This window comes from Ixodes scapularis, unplaced genomic scaffold (assembly GCF_016920785.2).
Source record: "Ixodes scapularis isolate PalLabHiFi unplaced genomic scaffold, ASM1692078v2 PGA_scaffold8__174_contigs__length_109621045, whole genome shotgun sequence".
In the NCBI taxonomy this organism is placed as follows: domain Eukaryota; kingdom Metazoa; phylum Arthropoda; class Arachnida; order Ixodida; family Ixodidae; genus Ixodes; species Ixodes scapularis.
The window spans coordinates 91,052,081-91,077,650 of record NW_024609883.1 but is presented as its reverse complement, the minus strand read 5'-3'; the positions used below and the strand labels follow the sequence as shown (position 1 = coordinate 91,077,650).

General features: G+C 44.1%; 1 protein-coding gene across 3 annotated transcripts in view; it reads left to right on the top strand.

The window, feature by feature from the left end:
* The first annotated feature begins 1,776 nt into the window (after positions 1 to 1,776).
* Positions 1,777 to 25,570, top strand: part of LOC8042609 (cysteine-rich with EGF-like domain protein 2) — a 32,960-nt gene continuing 9,166 nt past the window's right edge. The window contains exons 1-8 of one of the 3 annotated variants that reach the window (XM_040223227.3): positions 1,777 to 2,135; positions 5,805 to 6,000; positions 9,489 to 9,571; positions 10,976 to 11,039; positions 11,413 to 11,521; positions 13,592 to 13,680; positions 17,348 to 17,576; positions 21,513 to 21,599. In XM_040223227.3, the coding sequence (XP_040079161.1) occupies positions 5,818 to 6,000; positions 9,489 to 9,571; positions 10,976 to 11,039; positions 11,413 to 11,521; positions 13,592 to 13,680; positions 17,348 to 17,576; positions 21,513 to 21,599 (844 nt within the window). In that variant the 5' untranslated portion in view covers positions 1,777 to 2,135; positions 5,805 to 5,817. Of the gene's footprint in view, positions 2,136 to 2,329; positions 2,388 to 5,804; positions 6,001 to 9,488; positions 9,572 to 10,975; positions 11,040 to 11,412; positions 11,522 to 13,591; positions 13,681 to 17,347; positions 17,577 to 21,512; positions 21,600 to 25,570 lie in introns of those variants that run through there. The other 2 variants (XM_029969394.4, XM_040498762.2) reach the window with 2 other exon arrangements.

Here is a 25,570-nt window from a genome sequence, read left to right as displayed (position 1 = left end):
TTTACACGGAATGCTTGTTATGGAAATGGGACGGTAATTGAGAGGAGAATGATGATCACCGGTTTTATGCACGGGCACCACTTTACCCACCTTCCAATCATCAGGTAAACAGCCTAGAGTAAGTGATTGCTCAAATAATTTAGACAGTATTATAGAAGAATACTCTTTTGTTCTTAGCAAAAATTTAGAATTAATTCCGTCAACTCCCGCGGAGCAGGATATTTTTAGCTGTTCAATTATCTTTATAATTCCACTTGTTTGAATTAAGATGGGATACATGGACAGAAAAGCGCGTTGTTGAAGTTGAGGTAAAGTTGAAGAAATACAGTTTGAAAATGATTCAACAAAAGTAGAATTGAAAACATTTGCACAGTCATCGGTGGAAACAGGTTCACCTGATAAAGTAAACAGAGACAGTGTGGTGTTTTTATTGCCGTTAATCGCCTTCCAAAACTGTTTGACGTTGTTGGTTAGTAGTGATGGCAGGGTGATAGAAAAATAAACTGACTTTGATCCGCGATTGCACTTTTATAAGCATTGGCAGCCTTATGATACTCGAGCCATTTAACCTCCGAATTTGTTAACTTTGCTGCGCGAAATTTGCGCTTTTTTTTATTGGAAAGTCTTTTTAGAGTGTCATTGAACCAAGGGGAATTCGAAACAATTGGGATGTTACGTAGCGGTATATGTTTATTGGTTAGGAGCTCAACCTGCGTCTTAAACAATGTCCAATTTAATTCTAAAGAACGGTCAGAAAAGTGGTCTAAGTAATCGTTAAGAAAAAGGCCAAGGGCACCGTTAATAGAGTCATAGTCACCTCTACCATAGTCTCGTATTTTTTTAAGAGTTCGCTGTGCTGTTTTGGCTGGCACATCAAGTGAAAAATGTAGTAGCGAATGGTCGCTGAGAGCCGGCATGAAAGTAACAGAAGAAATAAGTTCAGGTGAAGTTGACAAAATGAGATCTAATACGTTTGCAGTTGTAGCAGTGATTCGAGTAGGAAGAGACACCAGCTGCGAAAAGCTGAAGTCATCACATAACTTTATAAAATCTTCCGCATCTGATGAGAAAGGGTTAGAGAAAATATGCGGGTGAGACCATTTTATTTGAGGATAATTGAAATCACCAAGGAGGAGTATAGGACATGAAGGAAAGCGCACTATTATTGAGTTCAAAACATCATGAAGATTCGAAACAAAAGAAGGATTAGCTGATGGCGGACGATAACACACGGCTAAGATAACTTTTTGGAAGTTCAAACACAAGCAACAACAAACTATTTCTAAATCACTATTCAAACGCACACAGAAAGAATCGTATTGTATTGTATACTTGTATTTGTATTTCCAAAGACTTTTTGCCTCTTTTTAAAATGTATTTCCGATACGTATCACGATACATTTTTATAGATATATTCGAGACTTGAGTATCAGTATCTTAGCAACTATTTTCATCTATCCCAGTATTTGTATTTCCAAATACATTTCTGAATATTTCTGCCCAACCCTGCAACGTAATGCAGCTGTCAAGTGACACTTTTAACGTTTAGGAATTAGAGGAATGGAATGGAACGATTCAGCCATTCCAGGAGTGGGAATGGGCCCAGTGTCCCCATTCCTAGGAGTTGAAAGAAATGGAATTATCGAAAACTCTTATTCCCTGGAATGGAATTGGAATGGAATGGGGGTGCCCATTCCGCAACACTGGTGCCCACATCTCACCTGGGCGATAAGCTTTGTGACGGTGTTACCGTGTTACTGTGGGTAGTTTTTTTTTTTTTTTTTTGTCCAAATTGCGATTGTGCTTTTGGGATATTTCTTGTCACGTCGCCTCGCGCGTTCCAAGTCTTACGCTTCGTTCCAGAAACAAACCAGGTTCCAAACTGTGTTCTACAGCCTGTCTCGTTTTCTTTTTCCCGCACGCGACCGGTAGCCCGATCGCCATCGCAGCCAAGAAACTCATGCGGGGAAGATTATTATTCGTGGAGTTTTGTTATTGGGTGGCTTCTCGTGCGCTGTTCTTTGATCTTTTGGATGATGCGTGTCATTAGTTCGTTTCATTGTTTAAATTGATAGCGAGGCGTTCCTTGGCCCCTTTCATTCCTACTTCCGAAGTGCTCCGGCCAAGGCTCTCAAGTAAGCGACGCAAATGCGTTCCCCTGACAAGCTCCTCTCATTCATTCTCCTAAGTGTGCGATTGCGGAGCACATCGGCGTGGATCTACACATTTGTTTTCTCAATTCTTTTTCCTATTGATTTGCGTTTAGTAAGAATTCCTAGTTAATTCACTTTGTTGTGAAAACCGATTTTCGATGACCGGTCTTCTGGAGGGCTTCCAGTCGCGTAAGCCACCGGGAGCCGGACGGCTTTGCTTGGAGTTTCTGTTGGGTTAGCTGATTTTGCCTCCTTTTAGCCAGTATAGCACTGTTGTACTTCTAATGCGTGTTAATTCTCTTAATGTGAAATTATATTAAGTTTATCTGATTTCATGTAATGTAGTCGTTTCATTAAACCAAATAACAGTTCAGTGTTCATGGTCTCAACCACAATGTTTTGTTTCTGGTGTTATGATTCCACCACGACGTTTGCTTGCCTTCTAACTTGTTCAATGTAACCAGATCATTGTCCTGTCTCTTCATGCAAAATGTTAATTAAACATTTTTTATATATTTCATTTTAATTTATTTGTCTCGGGAGAGTCGAGAGAAGAGCAGATAGGCCGTAGGCCCATACCAGTTTGTCTGCAAAAACACCCACAACTAAAAAAAAGGAAAAAAAAAGTCTTGCAAAAGGCAACACAGTACTTGGACAAAGACAAATTTCTGTCTAGCAGATGGAAAGCTTGCAAAAGACATATTGCATGTTGCGCTTGAGTTTGGTGTATGCAAAATACCGAGCCCTTTTTGCAGAACAACAGTGTAGGACAGTCTTACTGCCGCACCCTTTCAAAAGCAGCGATCATGGTAGTCCACGCCTCGTAGGCACTGTTGCCGCAATGTCCTCTTCCTCTGTGAGGAGGCCAGGCCGCTGCTGAAGTTCGGGAGAGAGAAGGAGTGAGAAAAAGTTTGACTACCGGAGGCACCTTGACTTGCCGGGCTAGCCAATTAAGTCTTGCTTTCTTCCTTGAAACCACGACGATCCGCTCACTCTTCTTGTGCTTAGTTTGAATTGCTTTGCCATTGTGGACCCTCACAAGCTTTCCAGCAAAAAAAATCAAGTAGTGCTGAAAGTGCATTGTCGCAGTGCTCGTCAGCCTTGTGCATTTGCTATTACAAAAAAGTGCAGGATCACAGCGCATTCACTAGAGAGTTTTAGTATAACGTACGCAATCTTGACACACGTTAGTGCTAAATTTAGCGCTTGTGTTAGCGCACGCTGCACAAGAGTGTTTTAGAATAGTGTTTCTCTGCCGCTACGCAAAAGCCCATGCATCCTGCACTTGCAATGCCACCAGGATGTGGTAACATTTTTCATTTTGCACACGAAATGATTTAACTTGAGTGAAAAATACAAGTTTTGGTTCGGAGCAACATTTTAGATTTGTTTAAATACGAGAATGCGTCAAGAGCGGTCGACCAGTCGAGTCCGCTTACGTCACCTCAGCAAGAGATGTCTCGTGTGCTCGCCTTCGCCATTTTCACGTCGCAGGCGGCAAGTTACCAGCGATTGTCGCCCGTCTTGCCGGGTCTTCCAAAACGTTTTTCTAACGGGCACCTCCCATAGAAGTGCAGTGTCGTTTAGTGTTGAAAATCGCAGTCGCAGAGACGCTGCCAAAGCAGCCGCATCCAGGTCCTGTGAGTCGACATTTTTTAACTGTACTCGTCTTGGCTTTAGCCAACTCCTCATCATGAATCCTCCTTGGAGAAGCACAAAGACTTTTTGCATACGCACGCGATTTCCAAAAAAATGACGTGTACAAACTGCAGTTGGCGTTCGGCGCATGCGCAGTGGTGACGACACTATTCTTTGCATACACAAAGCTTTAGCGTGCGCTATTCTAAAACTACCTACTGCATGTAGTTGGTTTAGCCAATTACCTACTGCGTGTAGTTGGTTTAGCCAGTCATAGCAGACGCACAAGAAGGAAAAGCGCCGCGACAATGCACTTTTGCCGACGTTTGATTTTGTCTTCATCTGGTCTTGGCGTCGACTGCAATCAGACTGAAAGTGAAACGGACCACAATTGGGGCTTGTCCACTGCCTCCTCTTTCTTCATGAAATTTCACCACGTCATGTAGGATGCCGACTCTGTTATCAGTATCATCATTTGAGTGTATGGAATCCATGGCATGCCGATAGCTGCATTTTGTTCTGGCTGCCGATGATGGAAGACGTCGAAGACGTGCGCCAGAGGGGTAACACAAAATTTGCGCATTCTAGACGTTTGCCTCGTGCAACGCACAAATTGGATACAGGCGCAGCGTCAGTGTTAATTTCAGACTTCGTTTCAGTCGATTGGCTGGCACGGAATCGACCCCAGAGCCCTTTAGCAGGTGTTATTTATGTTAGTTATGTTAAGGGCTTTACTCGGGTCAGCACTTTATACGGACCTATACACAAACTCATCTCTGTTACGTCACGGTGCGGTGGTGGTGCGTCAGACGCACCTCCGGTCCGGGGCTGTGGGCGGAAGTGCCCATGTGAGACGTGTATTCCTGCTTTGTTTTGAAAGGAACAAGACAAAAACCTGCCTTCTTGTCAAAACGCTGCGACTGGGGCTGTACCAAGAATCGAGAAAGGTTTGAAGATCAGTTTTCATGCGCTCGGTTCGTCCGAGAACGTGAATATGTGCCGTGAAAAGGGAAAACCAGACGCCGTCGGACCACGATTGCTTAAACGGGAAGCATTTTAGGTTGAATTCACGGATACTTCTGGCCATCAGATTTATTTGTTTTGTTCCAAAATGAACGCCAGAAAACCGTCAAGTTGTACGGACCACCTGCGGACTACGTTCAGTGAGTCTTCAAGTTCAAACGGTCGCCTGATCGTTCGAACTGTCGTCTGCTCTTTCAAATGTTTCTGCTTGTCGTCTGCTCTTTTAGAGGACACCGGCCCGTAGACCAAACGTGGGCCCGGTACTTGCGATCGGAAGTGCAGGCCTCAAAAGACTTAATTTTGAAGGTTGGTAAGCAGGCTCGACGTAAACAGTAGATACAAGAAGATGTTGATCATTGTTACCAGTGGCCATCACCGACTTGTTATGCCTGATTCACTTGGTCCGATTCTTCTAGCGATTTTCAGTATCGACGTCGACCATCTCAGCTACAGTTCACGCTTTTGCAGTCCGAGTGACGTCGCTACTGAAAATTGCGAGCGAAATCTCATCATGTGAATCAGGCTTTAGCGTACATTCTGCGGCGTTCACGCGGAATGAATCGCCGCATGTCAGATTATTCACGCGAAGTTTTGCGGTGTAACGAGCCTCGTTAATTTCCCTGACGCCGCTCAAGTAGTCAGATATCGTTAGGAGGACGTAGAATCAACAATTCTGACGCGAAAAAGAGCGCGGGGACTCACACTGACGCCGAGAACATCGCATTTCAATGGTTTGTTTATGGGTGACGGCGAGCTTCTTGCCCACACCCCCATCGCGCATGCGCGGCGCCGGTGGCGTCCGCTAGGGCCGCTCCGGGCGCTCCAGTTTGTTTGTAAACATGAGTTGGTGTATAGTTATATTTTTGTCACCGTTGAAGTTGAAACAAATTGAGAAAGAATGTGCAGTGCTGCAAAGGGTGACGCACAACTTGCGGAGGGTCTATTCATGCGCCCCTGAAACAACTTGACCAACGAATGCCCGCTTTGCAGGAGGCAACCTCACATGGCGCCGGCACGAATGCTGCTCCGCACACTCTGTCTTCTTCTCGTCTGCTGCGCCGTCTGCAAGGCGGAGATACAGTTTGCGACTGCCATCGACATAAGCGACCTGGGCGAACGCGCTGCCCGTAAGGACGTCCTGTCCCCCTGCCAGGCCTGCAAGACCATAGTTGAAACCTTCAAGCATGTGAGTCGGTTCTGCACAAACTATGACCCCTCACGGTAAGGGTAATTTAACCAGCGGATACGGTACTTTGTGAAATAAGCAGCAGTAAAACCAGTTGGTGGTGACCATCTCCGAAGTCCTATAATGCGTGGAATACAGTATTTGGGGATCAATTATCTAAAAATTACATTTTCATGTTGTGACGTAACATGACACTGTTATGTTAATGATCCGACCTTGCACAACGTTGGGCTGACCACCTTTCTGCCGGCGAAATGCGGGACACTGTGACTTGGGTAGGGGGAGGGGCGAGTGTGGGAGAGTGAAAGGAGGACAATACAAAGAAAAAAGTATTAAAGGAGATTCATCAACACGCAAACACGCACACCCCGAAATCCTGTGCTGTCCGAAACCATATTATACACTTAAAAATTGTGTTGTGGCAATTCAGCTAAAATAAATTTAACTCGCAGTGATATATTATTGTTTAAGTGTAATGGTAAATATTTTATGAAACGTGTCTAAGTTAAAAACATAAAATTGACTGCAGCAGACCCCAATGCATCAAAAGGAAATAAGAAACAGTAAATCTTTTCCGGCTTATGTTTCCTGACAATACTTACTCTTATACAAACATGATCCTACAGAAAATTAGAACCTTACGCCGTTTTTTTTGCGAGCATTGAAAGTTGCAGCATTTTGCTTTGTGTGGCCGTCTTCACTAAAGAGAAAGCATTCCACAACAACCCTTTCGTAGGACACAGTATGATTTGCAAATAGTTACAAAAGTTTATGTTTCATCTTTTGGAGGGTAATTTTCGCTCGCAATATTTTGCCATTAAAGGGAGAGGCACAACCAACGTTACTAAAACACTCAGTTGGGAAACTCGCCATCGAAACCTGGGCCGCTGGCGTCCACCGAGACCGAGCTAAATGCGACAACAGCGCCACTGTTTGTCATTTGTCTGTACTGTGGTCACCTTGAGCTTTTTGAAAGCCTGTTTTTGCGTAAAAACAAATGGAAAAGACTCTTTTTGTATGAAATTTATTGGAGTTTAGTACCATATGATGGGCGCGTGATGTTTTTATCATCTTTAGTTCGCAAGGTTTTGCCGAACAATTAATATTGTTTTTATACTACCATGCCTCAGTGGGCCTTTCAGGTAGCGCGTCCAGACCTAGGTGCATTTTAACTTCGGATGTCGAACGCGGCGCGTCAGCCGGGGAGACGGGGGTGGCACCCCTGTAACCTCTACCGCTGTATCTGTTCTTAAAGCCAAAATTGAAGTCACGTGCAGTTCCTCGAGTGGCCGCTGCGGGAGAAATGGTGGCGTTATGTTTGTCATTAGCTCGGTGCTCGGAGACAGATTGGGGCCACTTCTTCAAAGCTGTCTCTATGGGAGTTTCCCAACTGAGTGTTTTAGTAACGTTGGGCACAACTGTGCATGCGCGTCTGTCTCCTGCAAAAACGACGGCTGCTGCCCGCAGTGCATGGATAGAAAATGGCATATACCATCGAGATTCACGCGCTTACCAGCGAACTCTGGGCTTCCCCGTGCCCCGTTGTTCGGAAGCGCCATAATTTGCGTAGTGAACGTTACGACAATGTGAAATGGGGACATTTTGAAGATTCGTATTCCTTGCGGGACGCGGGACAGGAGTCCTCAATGCAGGACAGTCCTGCGAGTCGCGGGACGGGTGGTCATCCTACATGACGTCGTCACGCTCGGACACACAGACAAAGTTCCGGCAGTAGGGGGCTTCCGTTATGAAGCATTCCTTGATAGGCCACTTCCAGTAATGTTCTGAGACTCAAAGAAGATTGGCTCTCCTCCGAGAGACCTTGCGCAAGGGGGTTTGAGCGGTCGGTGTTTGCAGTTCCACGGAACTTTAGTCTTGATCTTCCTGGGTCATCAACGGAAATCTTCTGTATGAAAAGTGCCTCTATCTTTGAGATTTCTTGACGGAAGTCTGGTGCAAGAGTTCTGCTTTTATTAGGTTTTCCTAACATTAAACAAAACTCACGCAAAAAAAAATTGTTTTTTGGTACTTTTAAGAATGAATATTTTAATTTTAAGAATTAATAAGAAATAAGCGCTGTGGAGCCTCAAACAAAACCTCTCTCGTGCTACATCAGAAATAAAAGCTCTTTCATACAAAATCCTCATAACCGATTATTGAGTATGCAAAAATCATGTGGGACCTACATACCTTGACAAATTGTGCTAAATTGGACAATATTCAGCGACTATCCTCCAGATTCATATTTAACGAACGTAGCCATGCTTATTCTCCCACTGAACTACCGAACTCGCATAGCTCCCAACTTTGGCATCTAGAACAAAATATGACTGTATAAAATGTTTTTTCCTGATTATTCATAATCAAGTAAAAATAAGTTATTCAGACTACTTCGAAATTCGCTCCTATGAATCATCAAGGCACTGGCACACCATGTACATTCCAAGTCCGTCTGTATGAAATGATTGTTTTAAATTCAGTTTTTTTTCTTAGAACCATAGACGAATGGAACATTCTACCGAATGCCACTGTTTTATCAGCATCACTAAATTCATTTCTTAAAAATATGGAAACGACTGTTTTATGTCCTATTTATTACATTTAATATATTTAACTACCCTTAGTATCATATCATCTTTGAAGATGTGTTCTTTTGATTCTTCCTGATCTCTGAGGGATGTACATTTAGAATGTAATTTATTTATGCTTGTTTTTGTTTTTTGTTTCGTATTATATCATATTGTATTTGTTGTTACGAGAAGATTCTCATCTTGTACCAGCGACCTGTATACGTTCATTATGTATTTTTATTTCACCCTGTAAGAGCCCTGTATGGGCTGACAGTATTAATAAATGAATGAATGAAATAAATGAAGGAAATGAATGCACTGCCTTCGGAAGGAATTCTAGCCGTCCAGTTTTGGTACTAAGCCTGCCACTGTGATGGCATCTTAGCGAAGCCACCACATGTCGTCGCCAAATTCGATAGCCTAGGGAAGCAGGGAATAGGCAGCGGGGGTGCATTTTATGGTGTACTCGAACACCACCGTTGGCTTACAAAAGCTGATAGGTGCATGATTCCCGAGAAACTGTGCTTTGTGTGCTGCTATTTGCAAATAATTATTATATTTCCTATGGTTTTCACTGGGTTCCACTTTTGAAAAGGTTACTTGAGTGCCTTCATACAAACTTGCTTTTGTAGTGCGGTGACATCTTTCAGTGCAAGCGCCTAGCTCTGGACAGTGCTTCGACACCATTTTGCTTGCCGAAATTTATTTATGCATACACTTTGTTACGAACTGGACTTGGTAGAACAGAGGATGCCCGCACCCCAAGACAGGTGCACATCCAGGGGCACTAGGGTGGTCTGCATCACACTGGTTAGGTAGCACAAGCCACTGCCTTATTCACTGGGCTTAGCCTTTCTACTCATCCATCAGCGTTTTCACCACACATCATATGTAACGACAAATTTGCTGTGCTTTCAGGGTGTAGAACGGACGAGTAGGAGCCGGTTTGACGGAGGAGATGGCGATTGGGAGAAGAGGAAGATGGGGAAGTACTCGAGCAGGTACGTTATGATTTCGACAACTTGTCCAACTAGCCATCTGTATGGGCAATCAGGCACGTAGCCAGGGGGGGGGGAAGGGGAGGGGAGGAGAGGGGAGAGGGAAGAGGAGGGAGGAAAGCCATGGCCCCCCCCCCCCCCCCCACCCACCAACCCCTTCCGAAATCTTCCATTTTGTTAGGACCTCCTCTCTCCCCTTCCATTCATATAGCATTTTGTCATGGGCGGGCCCAGCCCGAAACAAAATCCTGGCTACGTGCCTGTAAGCAATAGTAGGGTTGTGCGAATATTTGGAATTTCAAATGGTAGTTTCAAACACTAACACACTATTTGATATTCACTTCGAGAAGAACTGCACTATTTGCATTTTTCGATGTGTTGGTTGCGGCGGGTTAGTCCATTGAGTGCGCTTCTTACCAAGCACCGGTGTACTGCTGAGAGGCAACACCCACGGAAGTGAGCTCCGTGGGTGTTGCTTCTCTGCATTACATCGGTGCTTGGTAAGAAGCGCACTCAACGGGGTATCTCGCCGCGATAAACACTTGGGACAGTATGAATATCGCAATTGTGTGCTTGGAAGAAAAGCATACATTGAAAGCGGGATGGTGCACGCGTGCCGGCTGTATTTGAAAATAAATGGAAACTTTGTGAATGTGTATATTTACATTGTGGTAAAAGTATCAAAATTAAACTGACTGTTATGCAAGGGTATACTATGTTAGGCAGAGATGCCCTTACAACCTGCATTCATCATGTTTGATTCATTCTTTTTTAACTCGAGATTAAAGAAAGTATATTTTATATAGCAAGATTTGTAAATTCTCTCAATTGGGTATAGTTAGCCATCTTTATAGGATTCATTTTATGTCGGATCCATCGTTTACTTGCTATCCCAAGACATCAGACCTTCTGAGGACGCAGTTCATAAATATAGATAGATTAAACTTAGCTTATAAACGAACAAGTGGAACAACCTTCACAAGTTTAGCTAGGTTTTTGTCTAAGCATTATGCAATGATAGTAAAAGGCGTGGAAAAACTATTTGATATTCGAGTTGAAAATATTCGGCCAAAATCTCTATTCGCTTCAAATTCGCTTCGAACTCAAAATCCACTATTTGCACAAGACTAGGCAATAGCTTACCTTGATGCTTGTAGATTAGGTGGCTACTACATGATCGAAACGTGTAAATTCCTATTTTGCTGTACGTTCTAACGTTGAGTGCATTCTTAAGTTGACGCATCTTGTGTTGGTTAAGCAATGGTGAATGTTCTGGCACAGCCACAGACTTTGACATTTCATTCTTTGCTGTAATTAAAATGTGAACCGACTTACCTAGTACACTTTTGAACTTGGAAGCTCGGATACAGTTGTGAACTCAGCGACATTCTTCGCATCTTTATGCAGTGAAATACGCTTCATCGAGATCCAAGAGAACCTCTGCCATGAGGTGATCAAGGGACAGGAGCACGTAAGGCTGTTTCGTAGACCCTCACTTTTTTATGGCATCGTTCGAGTTTGGAAAATGCCACCCGACATCGATTGTTGTTTCTTAACGACTCGGTGAAACTTATTCGACAAGGCTTATGAGAACACAGTGCAGAAGTACATGGAAGTAAAAAAATCTATTGTCCAAGGTTCTTACCAAGGTTTTTTAAATTGACTAATGGAGAAGTTGTTTTTCAGAGCCTTTATTTGGAGGCTAAGAACTATCAGATTATGCCACCCACACTTTGCAAAGTTGCAGCTTGAGGCCTTTTCCTAACTGCTTTGCTGGAATCTTTCGTAGAGGTCTTCAAAAAGGAACAGGGGAGGCTCATCTTCTTGTATCTGCGTTTCCGCAGTGCCGCAATGTGGCCGGGAAGTATGAAGAGCACCTTGAGGACTGGTGGTTCAACAGGCAGGAGTCTGACCCAGACCTCCACAAGTTCCTCTGCATTGAGCGGGGAAAAGGTGTGCGCCGTCATTGTCTCTTTTGTTTTCCGAGTCGACAAAACATTCAGATCTCGAGGAATCGGGCTAATCTGTTCAGCAACTGCAAAAGAAATCTTTCTTTTTCTCAGATTTCTCTTAAAAAGCTGTTCAAAAGCCTTATCGGGATGACGCATGTAGGAATATGGCCTCATCGACATGGTTCTTAGACATAGCCACAGTCCATAACGTTCAGGAAGCTTGTAATTGTAAGCAGGTACGCAGTGTTCGGTAAAGTACATCTAAAAGGTACTTCAAGTAAGATACAAAGTAAATGAGACGTGATGTACTTCAAGTAAAGTAGTAAGTACACTGGGTGCAATGTGCTTGAAATAAAGTACTATAAATACAGTGTACTTCCAAAGTAAAGTACAAGTATTTTAACACAATCTTTCATGATGCCCTTTCATGCCCCTATACCAGTGGTTCTCAACCACTAATGTTTCACGGACCTCTTGTGAATTGGCAGTTGTGATGGAGGACCCCGTTCGGGGTGTGTGAAAGAGAGAAATATAGCTTAATTATAATAATGAGTTAATAAATGGATATAGCTAAGGGCTGGTGTGAAATGGACCTCTCTCAATGGCATACACGCGAGAAAACTTACCCGAAAATTGGAACCTTTCTTCTGAATCTGAAAAAATACAATTCTTATTGCCGTGGGCTTGACTGATGAAGCAGGGTTTCGCGCACCCATAGAATGCCTCCGCGGATCCCCATTTGAGAACCACTGCCCTATAGAGTGATTTTTCAACTGGAATGGGAAGCATCGGAATGGGACGCGTCAATAGCTGAAATCTATTTATTGCACTAATAAAGATTACTGCTGATATTTACACATATATACAATACTTATGCATATTAAGAGTCCTAGGGTCCAGTGACTGAAGACATAGAAAGGAACTGAGTGACGGTTATGAGCTTGAGTTTGTTGTTGCCCACTTGTGCAATAATTTTCTCAAGATCTAATACGGCAGCTGGAACCTATGCCAGCAGCACTATACTCCGCGACAACTTTTCTTGGCAATGCAGTGGAAGGTACAGGCCCGCGTCCCCTCTTCCATTTTGAGTGTGTGTGGGCTCTCCTCCTCTCCCCGGAAATGGGGGAGGAGGAGAGCCTGCGTACACTCCAAATGGGAGAGGGGACGCAGGCCTGTACCTTCCACTGCATTGCCCAGAAAAGTTGTCGCGGATTATAGAAACATGTCCCATCTGCCAACACCGTTTCTGGACACTACAGCATAAAGACAGCGCAATGCTCGACAATTTCAACAAGCAGAGTGCGTCAGCTAGTGTAGAGGACTGGAGGTGTCATCTATTGCTACAGCCTGTTAACTCTTAAAGGGATACTGAACCAAAGAATTTAGTGCCCATAATAAGTGGCGCACATTCTTTCCACGAGCCAGCAGCTGCCGGTGTGCGCGAGCACACGCAACGAAAATGACGTCGAAGACCTCCATTCGCGCTTAACAGGACACTGAAATGCATGGGGTATGGGCCAAAGGAGAATAAAGGCAGGCTTTTCATCTCCACAAGTGAAAGCTACGTGCTTGTTAGGCCAATTAATCGCTTACCTTTTACACCAGACCCCACTGTGTAGATGAAAAACTTGTCTTTATTCTCCTTTGGCCCGAACCCCATACATTTGAGGGTCATCTTAACTGCGAATGGAGCTCTTTGACGTCATTTTTGTTGCAGTGCTCGCGCACACCGGCGGCTGCTGGCTCGTGGAAAGAATGTGTGCCACTTATTATGGACACTAAATTCCTTGGTTCAGTATCCCTTTAATAGCATCAGATTGCTTTCCATCCAAGTGCTGGAGTGATATCTGTTCAAACTGCTGGAAATTGATCTTTAAAACAAATTGACAAGGTTTGCCTTTAGGAGTGTTAGAAGGTTTCTCGAATAACTTTCTGCAACGGTCAGTGACTGTCACACAGAATGTTTACTAATGTGGAAATCTGCATAGTTTCTCGACCAAAGGCATCTACGAACTGTGGTATTGCACACATAGTAGCGGTAGGGGTGTAACAAAAATATCCTTGTTGCCAGCCTGCTGTCCCGAGAACCACTTCGGACCAAACTGCGACCCTTGCACCGGCGGAGCGGAGAAGCCCTGTGGGGGCCACGGGAGGTGCAGGGTGAGTCATTCTCCTGCAGTCGTACCCTCTTTGTGGTGAATCCTTTACGGCGACCTGCACCCACTGTGTTGGTACGGTGCGCCACATGACTATTCGTAGCAGTTTAGTTTGTTGAAGATAGGCCAAAGCGATTCTGTGAAGCTCTGATTTGTTGGTTGCAAAATGCAGTGGAGGTACTCTATATTACATCTACGTTGAAAGTCCCAATCGGCACAAACAATTCCTCGTTCCTGAAATTGATGTGATGATTTCTGGTGTATGGCGGTGTTGGCAATGACGTACCGTAAAATCCCGAGCAAGCACCGACTCAAAGTTTGGAGATAATCATGAAAAGCTCGGGAATGGGTGCTCCTTAGGTCAACAGTATGTACTTTGTGTATATTTTTCTAATGTTACAAAATGAGGGGTGAGCTCTTATTGTGGAATGGGTGGGATGCTCGGCATTTTTACGGTACGTGTAATTGTGTGAACGGGACCAATATTTTTGCAGGAGAAAGGGGTAGTTTAGGAGAGAGGATGGGAACCGGCATGTTCAGCATGATACCAAAAACAACAAAAAGGAAGAAAAAAAAAAAGATGCAGCCTTCCTGACAATTTTTGATTTTCAAAAACTAGCATGTGCAAACAACTGCTATCAGTTCTGCACTCTAGAGACGTAACGAGTTTAACTTGGAGCCGCGAGTCACCCAAAGTAAAGTGAAAAGATACATTGCTTCGAGGTCCTGTTAAGCTTCACATATATTTTCATCGTTTGGTTACAGTTTTCCCTAATAAATGAATGTTTGTTAGTGAAGGTCGGGCATACCTATGTGTAGACGTTTGGCTCAAAAGAGTCTAAACTGATCTCTATGCCTCTGTTTAGTGCACTTCAACCCAGTGTGCCTGCAAATGCCCGACACCCAGTTACTAAAACTTCGATCTGCCTAACTGGGGTGTCGTGTTTTCGGGGTCTGATGTTCCTTTAAATGTAGAGTCAGTTTTCTTTTTTTTCTTTTTTTTTTTTCGGATTGTTGTTTGAAAAAATCTGCATTTATCGAGACTTGCATCGAGGAACCTTCAACCTTTGCGAACAAGTGACTGGCCCTATTGCTCGGAAAGTCATTTCGGCACCGAGAGACGGAAACGGGATGAGAGGCGTGCCTACTGAAAGAAGGACCAGCCCCTCGAAAAGTTCAGTGCGGGATGTGTTTGTATCAATACGAGATAAAACTGCAGGAAAACAAATATCATCCCTTCTAGCTTGAGTATTCCTAATTAAAGGACAGCTCCGAATCAGGGCTTTTTGGTGTTCCCTGGCTTTGACAAAACAGGCTCGGGGGGGGGGGGGGGGGGGGTGTTAACTTTTAGGGGTTTATTAGTATTATACCGGAAACATAAAGCCCTATGCACGGGAGTGAAAAAAAAAAAAAAAGTGATTTTAACGCAGATGGTGTTTTATGAACCGATTTTTATGGAGCTCTACAACGTTCAGGGCGTAACGTTTGGCTGTAACAAAAAACGGATGCTGAAAGCCTTAGCCCATTGAGAACCATATCAAAGGCTTCAGACCCCCGGCAGGATTTCAACTTGCCACCATGAGATTGCGAGCCGAATGCTTTGCCGACTGAGCTAGTGAGGAACATTGTTTACTCTGAATGTGAAGAGAGACCCTTTCGCACGGCGTTTGGAAGGCTGCACGCCTCGGGGCCTTGAAGCGCGTGGGCATCTCGTGCTGTGCCATCTCTTGGCGTTTTTCAAGAATGGGAGCGAATCTTGGACACACTTGCTCAGTAGCTAGGCAATGCCGTTTGGACGGCTCTCTTTTTGCCACGGTAGAACAAGAGAGAGGCGAGCTTATCGGGCATGTAAGAAATGGCAGAAGCAGCGGGAAGAGCTTTCGCCAGGGATCTTGCAGGTAATTGCCAATAGGTGGAAGGCCTGCCACATTCTGTGCTTACCAGTCTTTCTGAGCACGATCAAGCTTGTATACAGCTGCCGACCAATTTTTTGGACTAGAAGGGGAACCCAAATTTGGCCGAATAATCGAGTGGTTAGAAAAATTGATTTCAGCCAAATTATAAAATTTTTGCTCATATTCCGCTGCGTATTAGCCACTTTCCACTTGCTTAACGTCAAGTTTAAGTTCTTGTGCAACTTCCGCTTAATATTGTTCACTTTTCACTTGGTTGTTTATCTGTATGGATCACAGTGCTGCATTTTGTCGGCGCCTTCGTTGGCACAAACAGCGAAAAGTTGGAGCCATTTGGCACTATTTGGAGACAATGCTTAGTCTACCAAGCTCGCTTTAATACTGAGCCTATTGGCAAAAAGCCTTCGTGCTCAAAGACCACAAGAACAGCAAACGACCGCTCTTCTCGCGGCCGCACCCAAGAAACACGGACCACGAGAGCAACTGGAAGAACCATAAGAATGGTCAGACGGCGGCCATGTTGGCTATAGTGGAACTGGAAAACCCGACAATTGCCTCAATCTAGTTTGTTTATTATTTAGGACATGGTATCGAGGCTACAGGGCAAAATCAAAACAACCAAAATGGCGGCAGCTGAGCTTGCGGTGCTATCGCGGTGGCTGTTTTGTGGCTGTAAACTGAGGAAATCACGCAAATTATGTCCTAAATATCGAACAATAAGCTTTATGGCATCCGTAAATTCGGTCAATGTTATACATTAACTCTATGGGGTGAGTGACGGTTCGGCGAAAAGGTTTGAATAATCGAACGTGTCCAAAAAAGCAGCGGCCGAAAAATCGGTCAGCGACTGTATATATTTTTTTATATCAAGTCAGCTTTATTTGATTTAACTCAGATTTATTCGATTTAAATAATATTTATTTGATTCAAATGAGATTAATTTGATTTAAATCACTGTAGCTAGAAAATAGGGTTTCTTTACCATTCAGTTGAATCTTCTTAATTCAAACTTGAGGGGGACCGAAAATTTGTTTGAATAAAACAAAGCTTGAATTACCGAGAGTTTCCTCCCATAGAGACAGACGCATAGGATGAGACCTGCATGTTAGTTTGAATTATCCACAAGTTTGAATTAAGAGAGTTCGAATTAACGAGATTTGACTCTACATATATTTTTCAACATGGCATTTGATATATCAATTTGTTTGATTACAGATAACAATGCAAAAATAATAATCACTGTGAATACAAAGTGCACCTTAATTAACAATGTTTTATTGCTTTAGTCCCTGCCATAAAATAACAAAAACAGCTTGATATTTTAAGTTCTACAATTTGTTTCTATTTTTCTTTGTTGAGTTCTGATTTAATTGCAGGAGTACATTATTTTTCTAGTTTTTGATTCTTTTATGTTCTTATTGTGGTTCAGTAGGGCATTAGGTTCATAGCTGACGAACGAAGTGCAAAATAGAGATCAAGCTCAGTGCTCCAATTTTTTCAGAAGAGTTTTGCCTTCTGCTGTTGTGCTCAGTTATGTAAATCTCCCTTACTCAGTGATTTTTTTATTTAAATGCAAACCAAATGCACATAGGAATCATCAGACGATGGACAAACAAATCAGACTTATTTTCGGGATTATTGTTGCAGGAAAGGTTTGATTCAGATGGTCGTAGTAAAACTAATCCGATTTTAATTGTGATTTGCGATTGCAACCAACGTCAAGTCTCGAAAGTCCTTTGTTGGTGGCTGCCCTCGCAGGGATCTGGGACGCGCAAAGGTTCGGGCAAGTGTGCCTGCGACGCGGGCTACTCGGGCGAGGTGTGCGACACCTGCACGCCGGGATACTTTGCCGACGTGACGGACAAGGGGGAGCCCGTGTGCACCAAGTGCCACCAGGCGTGTAAGGGCAACTGCACGGAGCCGGGACCCAAGGCCTGCACGGCGTGCAACGAGGGCTTTGTCATGACAGAGGAGTTTGGATGCCTCGGTGGGTGGGCTTGTCCGCCTTTCTCTTTCTCTCCTTTCTGTGCTGCGTGCCCTTTTTCTAGAAAGAGAAAAAGGCCCGCAGTGTGCATGCCTTTTTTTTCAGTTTGGGGAAAGGGCCTTCATTGTGCATGCCCCGTTTCCAGTTTGGGAAAAGGGCCTGCACACAGCAGGCCTTTGCAACTGTCGTAGGGCAATTTTTGTGCAGGTCCTTTTCCTTAAAAAAAAAAGGCCTTTATTGTGCATGCCCCATTTCCAGTTTGGGAAAAGGGCCTGCACACTGCAGGCCTTTGTGAGTGTCGCAGTGCGGTTTTTTGCAAAACGCCTTTGTACGGTCGTGGACAATGTGAAGGCTGGTACGCATGTTTGTGTTCCCTCGCAACCGAATTCTTGCGATCTCTTACGACGAGAGAACATGCTGGTGCCGTGTATTGGGGGGCCCTGGAACTGCAAATCACTAGCGCAAAAGTGTTTTTGTAGTATTTGTGAGATCAGATGTACATACTATCTAGTGGAAATTGTTGTTTATAACATTGTTGGAAAAATTTTTTAGCCAATAGAGAAAGAATGATGCGCGAAAGCAGCTGGAAATATACGGAAATCCTAAGCTATTGATGGTGCCAGTGTGCTTTTTTGTCGTACGAGCTTAGAAGAGATTGTAAGGCACCCTGGAACGACCGAGCGACGACTGAAACATGCCGGTGTCGCCACCACCACACGAAAAGTTGAACCCCAACTCGACAAGTCTTTTGCAAATAATGTATCCCTACCTGTATTCAAAAGCCTTTCATTTTCTGTCGCCGACACGAAAGGTCAGGTGCACAGCCTACCGAGCGTCCGTCCTCTTTTGTCGGATCATTGAAGGGATAGTCCAACTTGTGAATATAGTTCCAAATGCAGGTGTAAGCTAGATCTACCCGGGCGGTCGAAAGCCAGCAAATTATGTAACCATAACACATCCTTGCGCACCACTTCTTTTTATACAGTAGAGCCACTAATTCAAACTTTATGAAGCAACGAACCTTGTGTGAATTATCAGAAGTTCATCTAAATATGATGCGAGATGAAATTATGATTTGCCATATACAGTAAAACTTTGTTGATACGGATCTCATGGGACTGGCAAAAATGTCAGAATTATCCAAAAGTCGAAATATTGAATGGACAGAGAAAAATTTGCAAAAAGGTTTCTCTCTGACATGCCTTTATTTTGAGAATTAATCTGTTATTGCCGCCTGCTTTCTGAACGACATTTGGGCGGAGACAACAACTTTTCTTAGTGCAGTCAAGTGCTTCACCGCACTCGCGCTGTCTGAGGCGTTGTTGTGAAATTCCTCGAGCACCACGAGACCCACCGCGGCCTCTCGCATAGTGCGACGAGGTGGCGGCTCCTTACACGGACAGTCTTCTTCGTCCCAAGCACGTCCGTCGTCACATAGGTCATTCCTGATGATCTCATCGTCACTTGGCTGACCGGCCACAACAGTACCATCATCAATCGCAAGGCAGTTAGCAAGTTGCACGTGTGGCTGACCGGCCACAACAGTACCGTCATCAATCGCAAGGCAGTTAGCAAGTTGCACGTGGACAGGAAGGAGACTGTTGAAATGACCATCATCGTCTTCAGCAACATCTGGGGTATCCGCTGCCTGACAAGCTTCGGACCAGACAAAGCCGCTGTGCTTAAAACAGTTCGCAATAATCTCAGCGGGCGTGTTGTTCCACACATACGGCAAAATATGTATCGCGCTGAGGAGCAAAACTGGCGAAACTTCGTATTTGTTTGCAGCCTCTATGACCCACCGCAACAACAACAACTTCTGGGTTAGGATGCGCTGCCTTCCGCAGCCGCTTTCTTTTCGCGCTGAACTTGTTGCTCTCGAAAGTCCGTAGGATCTCTGCCTCATTTTGCTCGTAGCTGGCCGAAATACTTCCTGACGTCGCACCTTTCCATCATTTGTTGTTGCGAGACGGCGTCTTTCAAGGCCCTCAGTATTTCCACTTTCGTCGCTAAATCCTTGGCCTGGTACTTCTGTTGCTTTGCTGGCGGCGCCGTTGCCATAGTGGTGGCTGCAGTTGCTGCACGGGATGTCATCGACGACGTGCCAGGAGCGTGTGAACCAGTGCTCCGAACGTGTGATGTTCCAGAGCAAAACGCAAAACTAGCACAAAAGATGAACCACGGAGAACCAGAAGAGGTAGGAAAAACGCGAACAATCACGTGTGCATCTTGGATGGATAGCGGTCATACCCTTTGCAACGGGCAGTAGCTTGCGCCACCTGCCGAGTTCATCCGAATTAACCATAGCACGCCCAAATACCTCCGTATTAATGAGCGTTTGGTGCCATTGACTATTACACATTTAACGGGACCGGATCAGCAGTTCAAATTATCCGAATTTCCGAATTAGCGGGCGTTGAACTGACAATGTTCTACTGTAAACAGCTACAAAAACAAAGCACATATTTGATAATTTCCTCTACATAGGCCTACTGATCATGACGTCTGCTACACCAGAAAAACGTGTGATGTAAGCTTATTTATCCCTCAAAAATGTTGTTTATTGTGAGCTGTTTAGACAGCACATAACAACTCGAAACAAAATAAAGTTTATTCATTGGTCCAAGAAGTTGTCTAATGTGAACTATTAAGTGGGGGACAGATGAGCATGAAAAAGGGTCACCGCACAGCAGTTTTCATAGCAACCTCCGCGGACGCTGTGAGGTGGACCTATGTCAAGGCACCACGTCACAGCGTCTGCTCAAGTTGCTATGGAAATTTTCGCGTAGTGCTCAATTTCATAGATGATAGTGCCTTGCTTGAGTCCCGTTGAGTGCGCTTTTCACTTAACACCGGTGCACTGCAGAGAAGCAGCACTCGCGGAAGCAAGCTTTGCGAGTGTTGTCTCTGCAGTGTGCCGGTGCTTGAAAAGAAGCACACTCAACAGAACCGCGAGAACAAAAAGTAGGATTTGCACGAAAACGCCACTCGAAATAAGGAGAGCCACTACCCAGAAAAAAAATGTTTCTGCGAGAAATGTTGATTTTGAAAAATGGCATATTTACATCCACCAACATCTAGACTATTTCACAGAAAGTTTCATTGGTTTACACAGCATAGTTATTTTTTTTATAAATGAGTTTCTGTCCGCCGATGCTAAAGAAAAGGTAGAGGTTCAAACACTTTGAACACAGTTTTTTTCTGTTCTGCTTTTTGGCATAAATTTAACTTCAGGAAAACTATCGTTTGGTAACGGGATAAAAGGAAAGCCTCACTCATTGTTTTTCTTAAGTGGAATTTAATGAGCAATGCAGCTGTGATGTTTTTTTTACTTTGAGAATGTCATTTATAAAAGATGTTAAGATTTTGTTGACAACAAGATAAGACAAGAAATTTATTTGATTTTTCAACGCAATGTTAGGATAAAATAAACAACTTTTTGGAAACTTTCTTTTCACAGTTGCACTCTCCAGGCGTTCTGCTGCATATCCAATGAAGAAAAATGTTGGGTATCACATTAGTTTTCTAACAACGGCTTTCCTAAGCAATATCAATGGATTCCTGATAAAAACCACTACGATTTCTTTCACAATCCTTGGGCGCAGATGAAACCTTACACTGCGTTCTGCCTCGCAACTGCCAGTATACACTGTAAATTCCGTTCATATTAAGCTGAAGGTTCGAAAGATGACCCTTTTGGAACTCTTGCAGGACAACCAAAATATAGAAATTTGTTTGAATTGACCAGAAGTATGAAATGTTAGAGTTTGAATTATCGAGAGCCTACTGTAACCAAGGCGTTGGGAATAGAGAGAGAAGAAAGAAAGCGTTTTCTGCTTTTACTTTACGTGATGAGATTGTAGGATGTGAGAAATAGAGCACATCCATTTTCTATTGTTTACTTTGACACGTCTAATCTCGAAACGGGTTTGGTTCTAGATGTGGACGAGTGCGTGGAGGCGGAGACGCCCCTTTGCGGGAAAAACACATTCTGCGCGAACAACGAGGGCTCTTACAAGTGCATGGGTGAGTCCCTTTTTTTTTCCTCCTTGTGCTCTAGGGAAAGAAGGCCATCTCTGCATCCTTAAACGGGCAGCGAAATTATTCTTGTACTTTCGGTCAGCGTGTTGCTCGGAACTAATTCTCTACATTCGTAACTTACAAAACAAATATTAGTTTTGTCCAGGGTTGGGCAGTATCGCAATACAAATGTATCGCGATAATATTTCAGAAATACGAAAATTTTGTATCTGTATTTCTGTATTGCGATACATTTTTTTCACCGGGATCTGTATTCCTGTATCGAAATACATTTGGAATGTTTCTTTGTATCGCAATACAATCAGGATGAAATGTATTTCGTTACATTTCTTAAAAAATACTCCCCCCCCCCCCCCCCCAAAAAAAAAGAAAACAAATCCGAACATAAATAAAACAGAAAGAATAACATGTTTATTCTTTCTGTTTTATTTAACTTCACCAACGCGCTCACGTCGAACTAAATCCGAACACATTTTTTTTTTTTCTTTTTTACTTCTGAGGGCACCAGAGTCAAGGAGATGCTGGGGCATTGTTACTATGCTGAACAAGGTTCCTTTTGATTCTACGAACTATTTTTCTATGCGTCCTCTTCTCTCTTCTGAGAAGTGTTCCGTAATCGGGAACCCGAACCAGGTGGCGAGCCAGGAGTGGAGTCAGAGCATCTTCTGCCGCAGGTCCTTAGGTAGGGATTTCTTGAGTCATTGTATGCTGGCATCCAATGCCCGCTGCTAACCTGCTCTCTCGCCTTAGCGTACAGAGTACATTCAGCCGGCAAAGCTAAGTCACATTCCGTTGCAGCACGAGCCTTGCGGTGGTTGACTTGCAATAGTAGGAAGACTCACGCTGTGAAGTTCAACACATATTCAAATGCATCTGCGGCTGCGTCCGTAACATTGCACGGCTCAAGGGTACGTCATCAGCCGACGTGAACGTGACCCGCTGCTCTGGTGATCCGAAACCGAGAAGGAGGCCAGAAGTGGCCTCGCTGTGCATCCCAGACTACGTACTCCCGCGACTCGTCTCAAGATCGCTGTTTCTCGGACAGCTCGCACCTGTGCGGCAATATCAGCTCGCAATCCACGAGGTCTCTGTTTGGATAATGCTAGGCAAAACTTGAGGACTGCAATCCGTGCGTCGGTGGCGGAGGGTTGGTAGTAAGGACCTTCAGAACAGGGCAGTGTTGCGGAATGGGCACCCCCATTCCATTCCCATTCCATTCCGGGGAATTAAGAGTTTTCGATAATTCCATTCCTTTCAACTCCTAGGAATGGGGACGCTGGGCCCATTCCCACTCCTGGAATGGCTGAATCGTTCCATTCCATTCCTCTAATTCCTAAACGATAAAAGTGTCACTTGACAGCTGCATTACGTTGCAGGGTTGGGCAGAAATATTCAAAAATGTATGTGGAAATGCAAATACTGGGATAGATGAAAATAGTTGCCAAGATCCTGATACTCAAGTCTCAAATATATCTGTAAAAATGTATTGCGATACGTATCGGAAATGCATTTAAAAAGAGGCAAAAAGTTTTTGGAAATACAAATACAAGAATACATTTTAGGGAGGGCAGAAATATAAATACTGACAATGCAAAACATTTTTCAAATTTGTTTGAGATGCCAATTGAGATGAGGCTTTAAGGTTGAAATGTTGTTTTTTTTGGTTTCGAAATTACTTTCTCGCAGGCTTGGCACTTCGCCTTGAATGTAGCGGTTCCGGACGAAGAGACCTCAAGTCAATGGGTTTAAAAAAACGTTCCATCAAGGATTGACCGCGGTCCCTTCCCTGGCATCTTGTCTGACTGACCAGTGATGCGAAAAGACTTCGACCTCTAAATAAATTCTATCAAAACATCAACACTTCCCCGTCCAATAAGGGCGCCCCTGTCAGCACTGATCCCATGACATCACGGTAGGATGAACTAGTATTCATGAATCTGTAGGTGTTGAACATGAAACTTTACCCACACTGCTGTATGAAAAGAGAATACATACTTTCGTTGTGGGTGACCTAGTTGAAGAACATGCAAGCAGTTGCACTGGGAATTTTCGAGAAAAGTGGACCACTTGAAGCATTCTGAAGCACATGTCTTATCTTCTGTTACGGTTGAAAAATCGATACGGTGGCCTCCCTGTTGTGACGGTCCTTCCTGCCGTCTCTCCGCCTCCAACACATGAATGGCAGTCTTCAAGTTTCGCCTAGCATCATTCAAACAGAGACCTCGTGGATTGCGACCTGAGATGGCCGGCACAGGTGCGAGCTCTCCGAAAAGCAGCGCGCTCGAGACGAGTCGCAGGTGTACGATGTCTGGGTCCGCACAGCGAGGCCACGTATGGCCTCCTTCCTGGGTATCGGATCACCAGAGCAGCGGCCGGTCACGTTCACGTCGGCCGATGACGTACCCTTGAGCCGTGCAATATTACAGGCGAGACACATTCGGATATGTGTTGAACTTCACTAGTGAAAGGCGCCACCGCCGCCCCCCCCCCTCCCCCCTCTGTTCTTTGCTTTGACGCTTGTTTTTTGTATTGCATTTTTTTTTCTTTTGCGTAAAAGTCTGTTAGGGCCTTACGCGGTTTCGCAGTTTCCCGCTCATTTTATTTCTGAACAACCGACTCCCTGACTGACTCATTCCATTCCCATTCCATTCCGGGCAAAAGGCATCTAATTCCATTCCCATTCCATTCCCCTCACCGTTGCCGCCATTCCATTCCCATTCTGTTCCGGGGTCGCGAAAATGCGGAATGATTCCGGGTATCATTCCAACTCCGGAGTGACAACTCCGCAACACTGGAACAGGGATGCTACCGTATAGTTTTTTCTACCGTAACAGAAGGTAAGACATGTATTCCATGATGCTTCAGGTGGTCCACTATTCTCAAAAATTCCAAATGACACTGCATGCACGATCTTCAACTAGGTAACCTACAACGAAAATACGTATTGTCCTTTCATACAGCAGCGTGGTAAAGTTTCATGTTCAAGGCCACACCTACAGATAAAGAATACTAGTTCATTCCACCGTGACATCATGTGATCAATGTTGATGGGATTCCCTTGTCAGACAGACAGGATGTCATGGAAGGGACCGCGGTCAGCCCTCAATGGAACTTTTTTTTTGGGGGGGTGCCCATTGAAGACCCCTTGTCATCCCAAACCACTACCTTCAAGGCAAAGTGCCAAGCCTACAGGAAAGTAATTTCGGCATCGAAAACCTCCACTTCAAACTTCATCTCAATTGGAGTCTCAAAAAATTTGGAAAATTTTTTGAGACTCCAATTGAGATGAAGTTTGAAGTTGGGCACTATCAGTATTTCTGTATTTGTATTTCTTCCCTCCCTAAAATGTATTCCTGTATTTGTCTTTCCAAATACTTTTTGACTATTTTTAAAATGTACCTATTTCCGATATGTATCGCGATACATTTTTACAGATGTATCTTAGTATCAGTATTTTAGCTACTATTCTAATGTATCCCAGTATTTGTATTTCCAAATACATTATTTCTGCCCAACCCTGGTTTTGTCTCCACGCAATGGCGATTGCAGCAAAAAAAAAAAAAGAAAAAGGGAAATGATGTCGACATTGTTGCTGTCACTACCCCGATTCTTGACGAAAGGCGTCAGCATTTCGTTTCCCTCGGATCGCTGTCTACGATTTCCGTGCTGCATTCTTCAAAGGGCCTATCTTTCCTCCAGACATCGCCGGTGTCACACAAACGCACAAACGGCGGTGTCGCTGTGCCTCGAGTTTCATGTTCAACAGTGGCGTGCCATTGGAAGCTTGTCACAAGACTTTCTCTTGTGTGAGAGGGAAATGGACAGTAATGAGTGAACAAACGAAGCTGAAGAGCGTGGCAGGAACCACACCATGGCGTCACGAACGAGTTCAGTACAGTCCAAAGCAAAGACAGCTGCATGCACCAGGGCGAAAAATGCTCTTATATTTGGTAGAA